At 30.4% G+C, this 17252-nt stretch overlaps 2 protein-coding genes across 2 annotated transcripts; one reads left to right on the forward strand and one right to left on the reverse strand.

Annotated features, from left to right (window-relative positions):
• Positions 1-670: 670 nt before the first annotated feature.
• LOC111299232 (transcription factor MYB1-like) lies at positions 671-2518 on the reverse strand. Its single transcript, XM_022894315.2, has 3 exons — positions 2365-2518; positions 2044-2173; positions 671-1926 (listed from the first exon to the last, which is right to left on the reverse strand). Exons 1-3 carry the CDS (start codon positions 2492-2494, stop codon positions 1257-1259), a joined length of 930 nt encoding a protein of 309 aa, XP_022750050.1. The 5' UTR covers positions 2495-2518; the 3' UTR covers positions 671-1256.
• A 5456-nt stretch (positions 2519-7974) lies between these two features.
• Positions 7975-9355, forward strand: LOC111299233 (transcription factor MYB123-like). Its single transcript, XM_022894316.2, has 3 exons — positions 7975-8197; positions 8392-8521; positions 8610-9355. Exons 1-3 carry the CDS (start codon positions 8065-8067, stop codon positions 9238-9240), a joined length of 894 nt encoding a protein of 297 aa, XP_022750051.2. The 5' UTR covers positions 7975-8064; the 3' UTR covers positions 9241-9355.
• Positions 9356-17252: the final 7897 nt, after the last annotated feature.

Genomic DNA, 17252 nt, shown 5'->3' on the forward strand with positions numbered 1-17252 from the left:
ATCTTCCAGGAAACAAGAAAACTAAAAGTTTTTCTCCAACTTAGCACTCCATAGAAATTAAAAATTCTAATGACTCAGATTCCCGTTATCAACATACATTGTTCAACCTCTTAAGTAATTACATTTCAGATTATTTTCTCTCATTCGGTTCTGAAATAAAAGCTTTGCCCAGACTCCAGAATCTTGATTATTTAATGTTGGGAAGCTGGTTGATTCATAACAGATCCGTGTCAGTGTGCTTCCAAATTATAAGGATTCTTGTAATCCATGGAGGCGTCGTGGGAGAATTCTCACCACATCATAATTATATTTTATGATTAGATTTTCATAATAAAACATCACAACACGGTCAAAGAAACTCTCATTAAGCTGTTAAATTATGCCTGAAAGTCATGAGATATGTCAGTATGTAAATGGTCGATGGTCAAACTTCTATCAGTAGCTGGTGCTAAAATATCTGAATCCCCACCTCAGGCGAATGTTATCAGAAGAATCTACATTTCCATCCACAGAAACCTTTTCTAGTTAAGTTTGATAGAAAAAAACAAGAGAGAAATCACTTTTGGGGAGAAAAAAAAAAGGAAAAAAGAGCATTGCAATATGTGATATCATCACATTCTCATGTAAGACAGCTATTACAACGATGTTTTACTTGTCATGCATAAAACAAAGGAAATTCTTTTACAGGTAATTAAATGAATAAGATCAAAATTTCCTTTTTCCTGGAATTGACTAACTTCCTAAGAAGAGGGTAAGAAATCAGAAAATCCTGCGGGGTTGTCTTGTTTGTTGTTCACCAACGTTTGGATACGGTTATGTATTAATAATTGTTGTCAGCACCCAATTTCTATGGTAGGTTTTTGGATTTTGGTGTTATGATAGGTTTTTTTTATTTTTATTTTTATTTTTTTGCCTTCCAATTTACTAAAAGAGGAGACAAAGCGATAAAGAGTTGACTAAATATTGGGCGAGGCAGTGGAACAAGGACATTGCCTTGGGTTATAAGTTGCAGGAGTAATATATATGAGGACAATCAAGGCCATCGAATAAGGATGCCGTTTATGGGAATGAATACTATTTAAACTACTTTATTTAATCAATTATTTCATCATTAATTGGTTACACTGCTTTAATATATTTGATACTTAATTGTTGCTAAAAATACTAAAACTCGGACAAATTAAGGCATGATGCCATTGCCACTGCCTAGCAGATGTAAGATCTACACTCATCAGTTTAAAATCAACTAAAAGGAATTAGATTATCCATTCTTCAGCCGATTCAAGGAAAGCAATCAAAGATCCAAAATCTGAATCCAATTTAGCTTGAATATTATAGTCACATCCACTCCAGTTCTGCTCCATTTCCTCCGCTAACATAAATGCATGTGATTGAGCGGTTTTTCTCGTATGATTGTCAGCATCAACTCCTCGCATCACGTTACTCATTTGGGCAGTACCAAGATCATGACTAAGCTTTGTAAAATCAGAAGCAAAGATTTCTGAAACACTTATTTCCTCAGCATTGAAGTCCAGCATAAAATTCAGACAATTTTCTTCATTGCAGGTAGTTAATGTATGTAATGACCCATCGCTGGATTCCGGTTCTGCTGCAATATTTTGCACTAAATTTGCATCCATGGATGGTGAAATAACCACATTTCTGCCAAGATTTTCAATTCTGTGTTGCTGATCATTAAGGGTGAGTAAGACCTCATTGCAACGAGATACCTTGGTGCGAATAACACGTGAGCTGATTGGGTCTTCCTCATCCACTCTACCGGTGATTGGTATCTTTTCAACTGTAGAATGGTTTGATTTTGGTCTTCGCTCCTTCCCTTGTCCCCTCTTTGATAAATGGGTGTTCCAATAGTTCTTGATTTCATTGTCTGTTCGCCCTGGAAGTCTCCCTGCTATTAGAGACCATCTACAAGAGCAAATTACATATAATTAAGTCAACGAATCATCCATTTCAGCTGCCATACAAATTTGTGAACCAGTATCTATAGTTGTAGGGGAGTAATTCATGAAAGTAGAATAGAACCTGTTGCCTAAGAGTTTGTGAAGTCTGATGATGAGATCTTCTTCATCGGAAGAAATGTTCCCTCTTTTGATATCAGGTCTCAAATAGTTCATCCACCGAAGCCTACAGCTTTTCCCACATCTCTTAAGGCCTGCATGAAAGAAAAAGAAATGAACTTGATTTTCAGGCAATAACAGGCAAACCAATGCAGGCTTTTGTGTCCAAAAAAATTTCTATTTCTTTGGCTTAGACGATTATGAATTCATTTGCAGGAGTGTGATTGAAAATGAATAAACCCCAATTTTCCATCTCTAACCATTTACGATCAGGTCTCTCTCTCACCTGCTTCCTTGGGAATGTTCCTCCATTTTCCTTCACCATGAACCTTGATATAATCAGTGAGAATTTTGTCTTCAGAGGCGGTCCAGGCACCTCTGTTCATTCCCTCTTTAGAACAAGTGCTTCTAACCATTGCTGCTCTACTCTGTCTCCTCTCTCCTTGTGTGAGAGTTTGAGGCAATTGAAAGTTCCAATAGAATGTTCAAGTTGTTTGCTAGTGAATGTTGGACTTCACTTCACTGACTCATGTATAGATGCACCTGTTCAATTTAAAAACTTTCATGTCCAATTTTTGAATGCATAGTCAATGGGCTATGGCCAATAAAGATTTAACATACAATCTACTCTAAAACTGATGTGTTGGGATTCTGTAGCTAAAATTGGCAACACCAATAATTTTTAGAAATTAAAAACAATCCCAATGTGATTCAGTTGCATGTGCCTTTAAAAAACAAGTAACCAAGTTGTAGTCAATGATTTTACGGTTCAAAGTTCTTAAATGCATTATGATTCTCTGAAGGTGAATGAAGCAGATCACACTGTCAATTCTGTCCAGGCATTTTGTCACGCGATTGGATAATGCTTGCCTTCAATAATTTGCCTCATAATAACTAATTACTTTGCTGGCTATTTTTCTTCCCCTAGTGCAAGACTTGATCATGTTAGCAGTAATGTTTCCATCAAGTTGAAGACAGATTTTCAGCTACCATTCCCAGTTATTTTCTGCACTCCTGAACTAACTTTCCCGACCAGGTCTAGAAGCTTGAAAGTTTGTTGCTTTCTCTCTCTTTTTACGAAAAGAATTGAAATTCATGAAAGGAAAGGAATCAAGCACCAATTATTGTAATATTACCAATTACAAGTCAAGATCGATCACATCAATAGAATCATGATCACTTCAACTTGTTTATATAAGGGGAAAGTTCCAGGACTTGCACTCCTGTTTTGCACTTGGATTTAAAGAACATCAGTATACCAAAATTTTATTACAAGTTGCCAAATGCCAAATGCCAAATGCCATGCTTGGCTTGCATGTATATATGCTTCTTAAAGAAGCGGCCAATTTATTTGCAAGCGATAACTTTCCGCCTCCCAACAAACATGATAAATTTCTAGCCTCCGACCCATACTTCTCTTGCAAGCTCTTTGCCTCTTTCTTGGTTGTAGATCCTAAGCTCATCCATAATAAAGGACTAAAGCAATAAAATATATAGCCAAGTCCAATAAGTCTGTCAAACAATAGAATTGAATGGAGACTTTAACGATTCTGCTGCCAGAATTCGAAGAGAAATGATAGATGACAGGTCTGGAAATGACTGATTTATTAAAAGAATCCTAGTATGAACTGTCACAGTCTCAGATCAAACTTTACTTGCGGCAGCCAGTGGAAAAAAAGATTGTACGCAAGCTTGTGGTTGGTTCGGACAAAGGTTAGTTTAAAATGACACGAGATTCTATAATAGATCTCTATATACAGTAAATCTTTAATTATTCTTCAACTAAAACAACAGCTAATTAACTTTAAAGTAACATAAATGTATGCGTACCAAGAACTTGTTTAGAATTTTGTTAATTAATATTGGGTAAAGATTATAAGTATTAAATTTTAAATTTTAAATTTATTAGTTATTATTTTTTAAAGGTAATTTTACGAATTTATTAAATTTAATTTTAGGTTAACTTAATTCATAAAAAAATCCCTAATCTTAAAACCGTAAAAACTGGCTCAAACTTAATGTTAATTCGTAGTTTTTAATTGTATTGAATATATCAAGATTCAAATTTGATATAAAAGTCATATATAAATTTTATCAAAGAAAGTACTCAGAATGTTAGAACTTAATTGGAAATAAAAATGGACGGATATCCAACAAGATGTAATACTAATTTAACAGCAATTATGCTGATTAATTTTTGAATACGTTGATATGATCTTGGAATTAATGTTTGAAAGTTACAAATTCGCAAAAATTTTACATATGTAATATTTTTTTAATTAGATAAATAAAAAAATAAAAAGGATAAAAAATAGATTAAAAATTTTAAAAATAACTGCAATTATATAATATACACTCTTATACCGTAATATATATTGTGGAAATTTTTGTGCCCATATATATAGAGAGAGAGATCATGAGCTACAAGATTTATTAATTTCTTTTCACCTTTAAAAATTCCTTTGACCTACCTTTTGGCTCATTATAGTTCAGTCTTTGGTCGTTGAAAAGTTTAGAATAATTAATTCATTAATTTGATATTCCAATCATCCAATCACCATATCCTCCGCATGAAAAAACAGTTCTCTTATGTGGTCACATTGCATTTGCTCGGGCTTATCATTGGGTCAAGCCCATTCAAGAACGGCCCAGAACCAGGTAATCGAGTGAATAACCATATTAAAAAAAAAAAAAAAAAAAACCTTTAACGCTTCGTTTGATAAGAAAGAAAGGGTTGAGAAAAAAAAAAAATCTAATCTAATGGTTAAGATACATAACATCATGTTTATGAATTATGAGAGTTAACCATTTTTTTTAATTATTTGGTATACTGATAATGTAATTTTTTAATTTAATAAACGGGGTTAAATTATAATACATATTTTATTTTTTAAAATATATAAAAGGTACGTGTTCTCATCTTAATTTCGTTTATGAAATTAAAATATTTTACTGCCAGCTTATTTGGTAATTTTGTTGTTGTTTGTTTTAATTTGAATTGGTTTATGAATTATTAGAGTTGTTGGAGTAAGATCTTATTATTCAGGACTTCAGGCTTGAATATGCCATGATTCTAACATAGCTTTCAGTCTAAACCCGCATTTAACAAAAGTAATTTTTTTTATTACAATAAAAAAACTTATCTTTTCTGCATTATGATCATTATTTAATAGAAAAAAACAATGTACATATAATACTTGGCCATCATATATAATATTTATTTATATAGATTAAGAGTTTGGTAAGTTGACTAAAATCAAAACGTGATTAGAGAAGATAGTATCTTACAAATTTCAGAAAATAGACTGTTTTTTTTTTTTGAAGGATTGAAAGTTAGATGAGACCTAACTTTAACAAGCTTAGCCAAAAAAAGAATTAGAAGACCTCCTTAAGGCTTGAAAACAACCCATAGCTGCCCCTCTTGAATAGACAGGCCCTTTGTTTATTTCATTCTCCACATTTTCATACTTACAATTGCGTGTTTGCTTTGAAAAAAAAAAAACCAATTATTTGTTCTAGAATATTGTTGCTTGCTAGTGATAATCATGTATTCTCGAACTTGTTTACTTACTGGTTTTTAAAGGAGATGATGGCAAAAAACTGCCATCTAACGGTCTTACAAAGACCTGACGATCGTATATTTATGTTATATCTATTTTGTATAAAATATAAAAAATTTTGTATCAAATTTATATTAATATATTAATATTATTATATTATATTATATTAATTTTTTTTTTTGGTTAAATCCTAGAATCGTGATACTTAACTTTTACCTACCAACCGGTGAAATTGGAGATCTAATGTGGATTTTTCATTAGTTGCGGGATCAGTCACCATCTTTCTGATTCACATTATACATTGGCTAAATGCCTGGCAAATGAAATTACTCGCAAGCAGACAATTTTTTATAAGTAGATTAATGAAGGGATTTCAATTGGACAACAGAACGAAAAATTTTTTCATTTTCCACAGTAAAATTCTCCAGAAAAGCATTAAAAGGAATGTACGTCTTGTAATACATATCGTCCCTCCGTCAACAGGAGTTCTACAGAGTCGAGTGGTTCCTTTCCATGTTTCAGTGCCATGATTGACTGCCATCGTTCCAACTTTTCCTTTATAAACGTACTTCACATTCTTAATTTCAGCTTTTGGTACAGACACGTTTCAGACGAACATGTGCTCCTCGACTTCAAGCACTGGAATCCCCGGCATGTGATTTCAGTCTGGCAATCCTGGGATCTTGGAGAGCTACCAGGTCATAAATCTTATTCTTTATTCAAATTTGGTGACGTGTTTTCTCTGTTCCAGTATTGGTTTCGATCAGAATTAAGAGAAGGGCTTTCTATTTTTTAAGCAAAAATGAGATTACATTCATTAGATGAAGAATATAATTAAGCAGAAGTGATACAAAGGTCTAATCGAGGGCCTAAAAAGCAGAGAAATAAACAGCGGAAAGCAATAAACTTTATTAACGTCCTTATTTGATACGACAAAAATTCTGAATCTGTCCTTTGTCCGTCAATAAATATTTGTGTAAAAAAACAAATTGCTGTTAAATATCAAAACCCATTCCATCAAGATGCTTGACAGAGAAAAAACATATCAAAGTGGTCCAAGCAAACAAAAAAACCAAAATCAAAACCAAAACCAAATTAGAGGAGGCCAATGCAATGCCTTGTCTTTCCAGAAAGGTGACGAAATCAAACCTTTTACGAGCTCGAATCAATTAAATTCCTTTATACATTTTTTTATACTAAAATGATTTAGCTGGGTCGTTTCTACGATGGTTAGGTAAGCATATGGATGCACAAAGTCAGGGAGAAATCAGCGGAGGAAAGATCTTAGAACTATTATTCTTTAAAATTATCATCAAAATTTTTAATTTTAGTAATCAGAATTTAATCATGATAATTTGAAGTATTAAAAAAAAAAACTGTTAGACCCTTAGAAACCTTTGTTGTATATATTGTTTTTATGTCTCTATGTCTGAGATAAGCAAAAATCATAAATATTGGAGGCCACTGGCAAGAAATTTGCAGTTAATAACCCTGTTTGAAGCTAAAAGGCAAATATACCCTGTTTGATGCAAAGGAAAACATATCTTTCTTTCTTTTTAACAGAAAATTGTTTCTGTTTCTTGGGCTAGAAATCAACTGTAATAAAACAAAGAGATTGAGAGATTGAGGTTGCTTAAGTTTCTCCGATGCAAACTGCTTGTAAAGTCAACTAAACTGACAAATCATTTGTGTCTAAATAAATGAGACTTGATCTTACAATAATCATATACGAATTAAGAAGGAAAAAAGAATAGATTTTCCAGGATCACGTGAATCATCTGCTGTCAGTCACAGCCAAACACATCATAACCCCAAACTTAGCGTTTATTTAACTTTCCCCAAGTTGAAAAGGTATACACCAATCATGGTCTGGTACTTAAATTTTAATTGCTCAATTATTATTTCTTGATATTATATATTTTTCTTTCAACAAAAACAATATCAGAAAAGTATTTTAAATTCTTTTTTTTTTCAATCGAAAAAATCTTTTCCTTCCAACGTTGCCAGCTTAATGTTTGATTGATTAATTGAATCCTAATACTTGTTAGTAGCAATAAGGAATCTTCAAAACATACTTAAGCCAATAATAATCTTCTTCAACTCAAAAATGGGTGTTCGAGCCAAAAAGTTATTGGAAGTCATATATTTAACTTTTACCAAACATTGCTTGCTTTGAATGGAAAAATAGCAAACAGTTTCTTGTTAGACTTTGGTATTTGCTTTCTTAAAGCCTAACCAAAAGCAAAATCTAATTTGGACAACAGTCACTTTTCCTACTACAGCGATCTTGTTTTTTCTGACTTGATGGGGCTATAAAAAGGCCATAAGTATTAAGTGCTCTACATTTCGTATTTTTAGAAAGAGGGAGACAGTGAAAAAGAGAGAGAGAGAGAAAGAAAGGGAAGGAGACAAAGATTGAAAGGGAGATGGGGAGGAGTCCTTGTTGCTCCAAAGAAGGACTCAACAGAGGAGCCTGGACTGCATTGGAAGATAAAATACTTTCAGCATATATTAAGGCTCACGGGGAAGGCAAATGGAGAAACCTACCCAAGAGAGCTGGTATTTTTATTTTTATTTTAATTACTTTCAAACTTTGCTTATCTTCTTTTAAGTAGCATATTTTCCCCTGTTTCCTCCCTGTTTTTTTTTTTTTTTTTCTCTTTTTACATTGACCCTTCAAGAAGACTGAAAGTAAGATTATAAGAGCTCAAAATGGATCAAAATTGAGTTGCAATTTATGGTACCACATGCAGGTTTGAAGAGATGTGGCAAGAGTTGTAGACTTAGATGGTTAAATTATCTAAGACCAGATATAAAAAGAGGCAACATATCCCATGATGAAGAGGAGCTCATAATCAGACTCCATAATCTTCTTGGCAACAGGTTGCTAACCCTTTTCCAATTTCATGTTTGTCTGCTTGATTGTTACTTTTATTGTTGGTAATCAGCCTGCTTCCTTGGTGCTCCGCAGATGGTCTTTAATAGCTGGAAGGCTACCTGGGCGAACAGACAATGAAATCAAAAACTACTGGAACACTACTTTGGGAAAGAGAGCCAAAGCTAATGTATCCTCACCAACATCCCCAGAAGCGCCATCAAGCAAATCTAGACATAAAAAGCTTACAAATGAGTCGCAGGTCAGCGAACCCTCAAATTCACCACAGGCTACAGAAACCAAAATCCAAGTGATCCGGACTAAAGCCACTAGGTGCTGCAGCAAAGTCCTTGTTCCATTACAGCCACCACCAACTCAAGATATTGATATTAACAAGTTAACACTTCAGGACCCTTCCGAGCTTCAAGATTATCTACCTTACTTAACAAATCATCAAGAAATGGATAATACTGCTAGAGTTCAAAGTCACCATGGAACTGAAGTGCTTGATGCGTTGTACAGTCATGGTCAGGATTTCTTGAACTTTGGAGTCGATGATGATCAGCTGCAACCAAGAAATGGAGAATTTGAGGAGAATAATGACATCAACAAGAATCTATTCGAGGATCCTGTGCAACCCCTGCCGTTTGATGAAGCAATGTTCAAGGATTCCACCATGGATTTAGACTCCTTGGCATTTTTACTTGACTCTGACGAATGGCTTTGATAGGGAAATCACTGCTCCAGCGTTCATTTCAAAAAAAAAGAAAGAACATATGTATAAAATAATCAGGGCCTGTATCTTTTCTCTCATAAATACTGCTACTTTTGCTGGTTGCAAATTTACAACGCTGGGAGTTGAAAACAACTCATCAACGACTGTGTTTAATGCTAACCTTTTTATATGATAAATCTGTAATTTCATTCATCTAAGCTAGCAGTGATATGTTACAGGAAACAATTCACAAATTTACAAGTAATCAAAGAATAATATTCTGCTTTCAATCTATTCAAGATAGCAGCCTATTCTGATATAGTAGCATTAAGGCTCCATGTATCACAAAGGTCTTCGTTAATAACATCCTTAGCAATTCTATTAAGCCCATGCAACTAATTCTATTTAAGGGTATAAATGATATAATATTTGTAAGTTATTCGAATTCAACTTAATTATTATTGAGTCAAATTCGAGTAACTCAACTTATCAAGTGAGTCGAATCTGAGTATCCTAATATTTAACTTGAGTAACTTAAAAACTTAATTAGGCTTTTAAATTTTATATATTTTTATTATTTTAATTAAAAAATTATTATTTTACCCCTATATATATCAAATTAAGCTCGATCTCAAGTTTATATACATAATCAAGTTTGAAATTATTAATGAGAATTGAGTTTATTTTTATTAAATAAATTTAATTGAGTGAATTTGAATAACTCAATTTTTATCTCAAATTAAATTTAAATTTAAAAATTAAAATTTGATTAAATTCAAACTTAATTTCAATAAATAAATTTTGAGTCGAACTTGAATTTTTCATTATATCCGCTCTATTTGACTCAATTATATCCTTAATTCTAATAACATATTTGATTCAATCTATTACCTGCGCCGAAGTCTTTTCCATTTGCTTAAGCAGTCGACTATTCCTTCCTGTCCATATCATATATACAATTACGCATTACATGCTAAACGTAGTACGATAAAAATCAATGCTCTACCCTTCAGCATCTTTGCCCAACTTAATTTTGTAACACAATTCCCTTCTCCCCTGTTGATACCACATAGTTGAAAAACCTTCTGCTAAACTTCTTTGGCAATGTCACGTCAAAGAAAACATGATCTCTGAGCTCTTCTACAAATTGACACGATAGCTTTTTCTTTCAACCTCTGTTCCCCAAGCTCTCAGTCTATTTGCTTTGCGAAGCGTGTTATGTATTGCCATTTAAGCTATCGACATGTGTTTTGGAATATTATATTTGAATCATATAAATTTATAATTTTTAATATTATAATATATATATTTGAAAATTTATTGTTAGATATAAATTAAAAAAATTATCATCGATTTTTTTTTTGTTAAAGTGTGATTAATCACTTGATCAAATTTATACTATTTAAAGAAGAGTTTCAAAATTGATTTAAATATCTTTAAATAATAAATTTTAGTCTACGAAATTAAATTTCAGATTCAAAATAATGGTTACACATAAGAAAATTTATAACACCTTTACAGCATCTAATCCAAAAAATGATACTAATTTAATTTCAAATTATCTAAACATTAACTATATTTACAATTTACCAAAATATTTAATATTAAAAATTAATCTTTAAATTATTTCAATAGTTTAGTAGCAATTTTAAAGTAATTATCTCATCTCAAAAATATTCATAGAGATTAGTGTCCCACCCTGAATAGACTCTGTCGTTAGATTCATTTAAATTTTAGTTTAAAAAAATCAATAAAATCTTTCAATAGTTTGTTAAGATTTACTTTGATACAGATCTTTCAATAGTTTAGTGAGATTTTATTATAAGATTATTTTTTAAAAAATGCATTAAATCTTTCAATAATTTGGTAAGATTTAATTTAAGCTGTAAATTCTTCAATAGTTTGATAGGATCAAAATAAAATATTTTATTGATAATAATTGTTATTTTTTATAAAAATTTGATTTATGAAATTCTCTAATAATTTGATAAAATTTATAAAAATTTAAATTCATGAAGAATCCTCCAATAGTTTGGTAAGATTCATGAATTTATTTTAGAAACATTTTTTGGTTATTTTTAATAAATAAATAAATAAAATGAAAATCATAAAAGCATTTAAAAAAATAAGTAAAATAACAATTAAAGATATAATAATAATAATAATAATAATAATAATAATAATAATAATAAAAAGAAAATCTAAAAAAAATAAAGACAAAAAAATAAAAAAAAATGAAAACCTATGATAAGGTCAGGCTTGAAAAGCGGATCTTTACTTGGATCGTCAGTTCCATGTAAAAACTTTAAACTTTAATCGAAAAGTTTATCCTAAACCTAAAAAAATTCTAAAATAGTGTTTAAATTCTTGAAAACCCAACAGAAATCATAAAATAAAAAACTAACAGAAAACCCTAACACAAATCTCAAAAACTCAATAAAATATGAAATCAAACAAAGAAAAGTAAAATCTAAATTCAAAAAACCTAAAAGAAAATCAAATCAAACTCAAAATGAAATAAAGTCACAAAACCCAAAGAAAAAAATTCCAAAATTTACTAGAATGATTCCTTCTCAAAATAAAAAACCTAAGATCCATAGAATTTTATTTTTTTATCCCACAAAAACTTTTAAAAACCTGGAAAAACTTTTTTAACAGCTTTAATTTATTACCTTCCCTTTGTGTATGTGCTTGAATACCATTTTATAAGGATTCAATCCCTTTTTATTCTAGCAAGTAAATCAAATTTAGGATTGTGATTGCATGTGATTTGATTTGATTATGATTTTATTGTAATTTTATAATCTGTGATTTGATTTTAAGTTTCTCTTTTTATAAGATTTGCATTAATCAAGCCAAAATCACTTATTTTCTAATTTATCTCTTTTTTTATTTTTTTTTAAAACAAGTAAAATCAAATCAAATTAAAATTGAAAATTTTCTTATTGAGCCCGAAGCTTCGTTTTTTGTCCCAAAAAAATCATAAACCAAATGAGGTGTCTACAGTTGTCCTTCTTCACATAGTTTCTGTGAAACAGAAATTGCACAAAGACAAAAGATATCCATTTTACTCAGGTTTGAAAAATCAAATCAAAATTCAAAGTTAAAATGATTCGAACGAAATCAAATTAGAATATGAAAATGACTGAACTGAATCAAAGTCGAAAGTGAACGAAGTGTGCCAAAATAAAGATGATCAAAATTGAGTCATGTGTCAAAAAATTAAAATGATTTAGATCAAGCTGAGATAAAAAATGAATGACTGCAATCGAACTGCGAGTCAAAAAAATAACATGATCTGGACTAAGCCAAGATTGAAATATCAAACTGCGAGTTAAAAAAATAACATGATCTAGACTAAGGTGAGATCGAAAATGAACGATCAGGATTGAACCGCGAGTCTGAAAAATAAAATGATCCGGATTAAACCGAGATCAAAACAAGTGATTGAAATTGAACCGTGGGTTTGAAAGATAAAATGATTTAGATCAAGTCGAGATCGAAAACGAGTGATCGAGATTGAATTGTGAGTAAAAAAAAATAAAATGATCTGGACTAAGCTGAGATAAAAAATGAGAGACTAGGATTGAACGTAAGTTTGAAAAATAAAATGATCTAGACCGAGCCGAGATCGAAAGTAAGCAATCAAAATTGAACCGCAGGTCTGAAAAATAAAATGATCTGGACTGAACCAATATCAAAACGAATGACCAGGATTGAACCATATGTTTGAAAAAAATGATCTAGATTGAGTTGAAATTGAAAGTGAGCAACCGGGATTGAACCGTAGGTTTGAAAAATAAAATGATTTGGATTGAGTTAAAATCGAAACGAGAAATCAGGATTGAACCGCGAGTCTAAAAAATAAAATGATCTTGATTGAATGGAGATTGAAATGAGTGACTGGGATTGAAAAGCATGTCTAAAAATAAAAATGATTTAGACTGTGTCGAGATTGAAGATGAGTGACCAGGATTGAATCGTGGTCTAAAAAATAAAATTCAAAAAATTTTTTAACCTAAAATCCAAATATTCATAATTTGAAATTTCAAATATTTGTAAGATTTCATAACATAAGTTGAAAGATCCCAATACTTTAAATTTTGTACAAAATTTGCAAATATTTCAAAATTCACAAAAAGTCAAGATTTACAAATGTTTGCCAGAATTTCATGTTTCGTAAGAATTCTATTTCATAAGAACTTTCAAGTTTGTAAGGATTTTCAAATTGTATTTAAAGATTTTCATTCAAAATATTTAAAGTTTAAGATAAACAAATTTATAGATTCATATCAAAATTTTTGAAACTTACCTTCAGAATTTAATGATTCTCATTTGAAAAATTTTGAGATTCATATTAAAAAAAGCTCATTTAGACCAAGGCTCTAAAACTTTAAAAGTTTAGAAACTTTTTCTTGTCCAAATATGAAAGATCTTTCTTATTCGAGAAATCAAAAGTCAAATATTTTCTCCTAACAAAAATAAATGTCATGCAAATAATGCAAATGCCTTCAAAATGCAATAATCCAAATTCTCACTAAATGATGCAAATGCAAATGTCATATAATGATTCAAATGTGCTCTATATGCATGCCCCAATCATGATACAAATACGATTATCATATATTTAACATAATGCATGTAATGCAGATGTTACTAAATCAATATCGTGAAATTACAATTATGATAATAAAGTTTTCAAGACTCCACTAGCTTATATATTCTTTCTCAACTTTTCAACATTAACGATCTCAAAACACATTCCATCTTTTGATCCATGTTATTTTTTTCATCTGATCTCAACTCACAAGTTATGTTAACCAACCTTTTATTGTATTCATCACTAAGTCACGTCATTTGTCCTTTTCAAATCACCTCCTCAGGCTTCTTTCACTTTTTTCATTTTAGATAATTTTCAAAATAATGAAAAATCTTTATGAACATTGTTATTCATTTATTTACCGTCATTCTAATTCATGACAAATATGATACATTTTCTTGATTCATTTAGGAGATGTACATTTGGTAAGAATAAGAAAAAAATTCTTTATTATTGAAAAGAAATATGGTCAATAACAAATCATAGGTGAACAAAAAGAAAATATTATGAATGTTCAAGTAAGATATCAACATTCAAAATAATGATTGTTCAGATAATTTTAAACTTCAACTCACAATCCTTTTTCAAAAACACATTCCATCAATATCTTTGATCTTTAAGCCAATCATCATCATTCCTAAGACCTTCACATAAAATTATTTTTTTAAGTTTTCAACTTGACTTAAATCGTCTTTTTGAGTTTTCAATTTAAGTTTTCCTTTTTTCTCTTTTTTTTTCTTTTTTTGCTTTTATTTGTTTTATTATCATTTTTTTGCATACCTCTATCTCATCTTTTTTTCTCATTTATTTGATCCATCAATGATACTTCGATCAAAATCTCAAATAATCCAATGCAAATTTGTCTTAGTTCAATTCATTATTTTTCAATTTGAGTATTCACATTCGATTAAAATAGATTTTTAAGAGATGTAACATAAGCTAGGGTGAAGAGTTATGAAAGAAATGGATAAAATAAGCCCAAATTGTATTTCAAGAGTTATTAAATCAATGATCAGTTCTTCATATAAAGCATCTAATATTTTTCCCCATCAATTTTTTCTTTATTTTTTTCATTTTTTTTTTCATCATTTTTCAATAAAAATTTGAGTACAGCAGAGTTTTACCCCTAAAATCACTAAAGATAAACAAGCTTTTCAAAACTTTGCCTCTAATGTAGGGATGATCCTTGGTTAAAGTTTCTCAAAAGAAAATTTTACCTTTTTTTATAAAAGATAGAAAAAAGATGATCATTTCTCATCTTAAACATAGGGTGAGGAGTTATGAAAGAAATGAATAAAATATACCCAAATTGTATTTAAAGGGTTATCAAATCAATGATTAGTGCTTCATATAGAGCACTTAATATTTTGTCCCATCAATTTTTTCTTTATTTTTTTCATTTTTTTCATTTTTTTCATTTTTTTCATCATTTTTCAATAAAAATTTGAATACAGCAGAGTTTTGCCCCTAAAATCACTAAAGATAAACAAGCTTTTCAAACTTTGCCCCTAATGTAGGGATGATCCTTGGTTAAAGTTTCTCAAAAAAAAATTTTACCTTTTTTTATAAAAGATAGAAGAAAAATGGTCATTTCTCATCTTAAACATAAATACTTTCAATGAAAAATATTTATTGACTAAGAATAGACTTGTGAATGAACAATTGCAATGATCACATGTTACATCACTTCAAAAATTCTTAACAAGATTTATCTTTTTTTATTCATTAGTTTCAATGAATTAACAATCTTAACTTATCAATTGGATCATCATGAATGATAGTTTCAAAATCAAATCCTGAATTATTATCATGACTGTCTGAATATTCATTATTTGGAATTAAAGAATGGATATAATAAAAAGATGTGAGAAAGTAAAAGTATGTAACAATAATTCAAACAAAAGAAAAAATGGCGTGAAAATGCATCAAATCTATCACTTTTATTAAAATGATAAAAAATAAGATGAAATTCAAATACATAAAAGAGATCCATATTTTAAAAAAATTTTAAGATCATAAGCAGTTCCAATCAGCCTCTCCAAAATCATCATTTAGGTGATTAGGTAAAGGGCCTTTATTAGTATTTAGTTTTCTTGATTCATTGAAGCTCATCAAGTTTGCTCAAATCAAATTTTATACCTTGTGCTTGAAAGCAGGGTATGTTTTTATGGAGTAACCCATATTCCTATTATTGTAGACATATGTGGCATTAACATTGTACCATTTGAGATAGGATAATTTTTATGGTTTTAAAAGAACTGAAAATACTAGGTCATTCTTGACCAATTTTGAAAATAACTCAGTATAGGTTATGAGAATAGAATCAATATGAGCTCTCTCTTGATAGGATCAATATGAGCTTTCTTTTGATTACCTCCAGATTTTTTCAAACTACTCGCTTGATTGTAAAGCCTTGAAACTGGTGTATTAACAAAACTAGACCTATATGCGAGTGCTTGAAAAGTTGATTGATAGAGATTTGGAGCAATATTGTTCATGGTTGGGCAATGAGGCTGGTAAGAAAGTTGTGCAATATTATTGGTTATTGGATAGTAAGTAGGATAAAGCATAACTTCTAGATTATTGCCTCTCAAAACTCATCACTTAGGCTTCATCTTCTTCTTTCTTAAGCATTTTACCTTTCTTGGCATTATTGGCCTTTCATTTCTTAAGCTTGTCACTTTTAATGGTATTTTCAATACTCTCTCCTAAAATCAATATGTTAGCAAAGTTCTTTATTGCATTTCCTATAATCTTCTCATAAAAGAGTGCTTTTAAGGTGCAAATGAACAATATGGTCATTTCTTTTCAGAAAGAGGAGGTTGAACTTGAGCAACCATATCCCTCCATTGTTAGGCATATTTTTTTGAAAGATTTTGTTACTTTTTTCTTCATGCTTTGTAAAGAAAGGCACCAAGTTTATGATGTAATGATACTAATTAATAAATGAGTAGATCAAGTCCTTTCATATTCGAATATAAACATTGTCCAATTAGACATACCATCATGTAGTAAACCCAACAAGCTTGTCTTGGAACATATCCATAAGTAGCTTTTCGTCACTGACGTAGGGCAGTCATTTTTCTATAATACATAGTGACATGTGTGATCGGGCATTTAGTACCATTATATTTCTCAAACTCTATAACCTTAAACACAACTGGTTGATCAAGAAGCTTTGAAAGCACATTTATTGCCAAATCAAATAGATAAGGCGAAAGGGTGTTTCCTTGCCTTACACCTGAATTCCTCTGAAATATCTAACCAATCCACCATTAAATGATAAATAATACCATGGTGTATTTATACACATTTTGATTCAACCTAAATTGCGGTGAAAGTTTAATGCCATGCAAAATCACTTGAATAAATCTCTAATCTAGCGAATCAAAGAATTTTTAGAGATCTATCTTGATAATGTATA

Source organism: Durio zibethinus, chromosome 18 (genome assembly GCF_047325235.1).
Source record: "Durio zibethinus cultivar Kanyao isolate XHJ-2024 chromosome 18, ASM4732523v1, whole genome shotgun sequence".
NCBI lineage: Eukaryota > Viridiplantae > Streptophyta > Magnoliopsida > Malvales > Malvaceae > Durio > Durio zibethinus.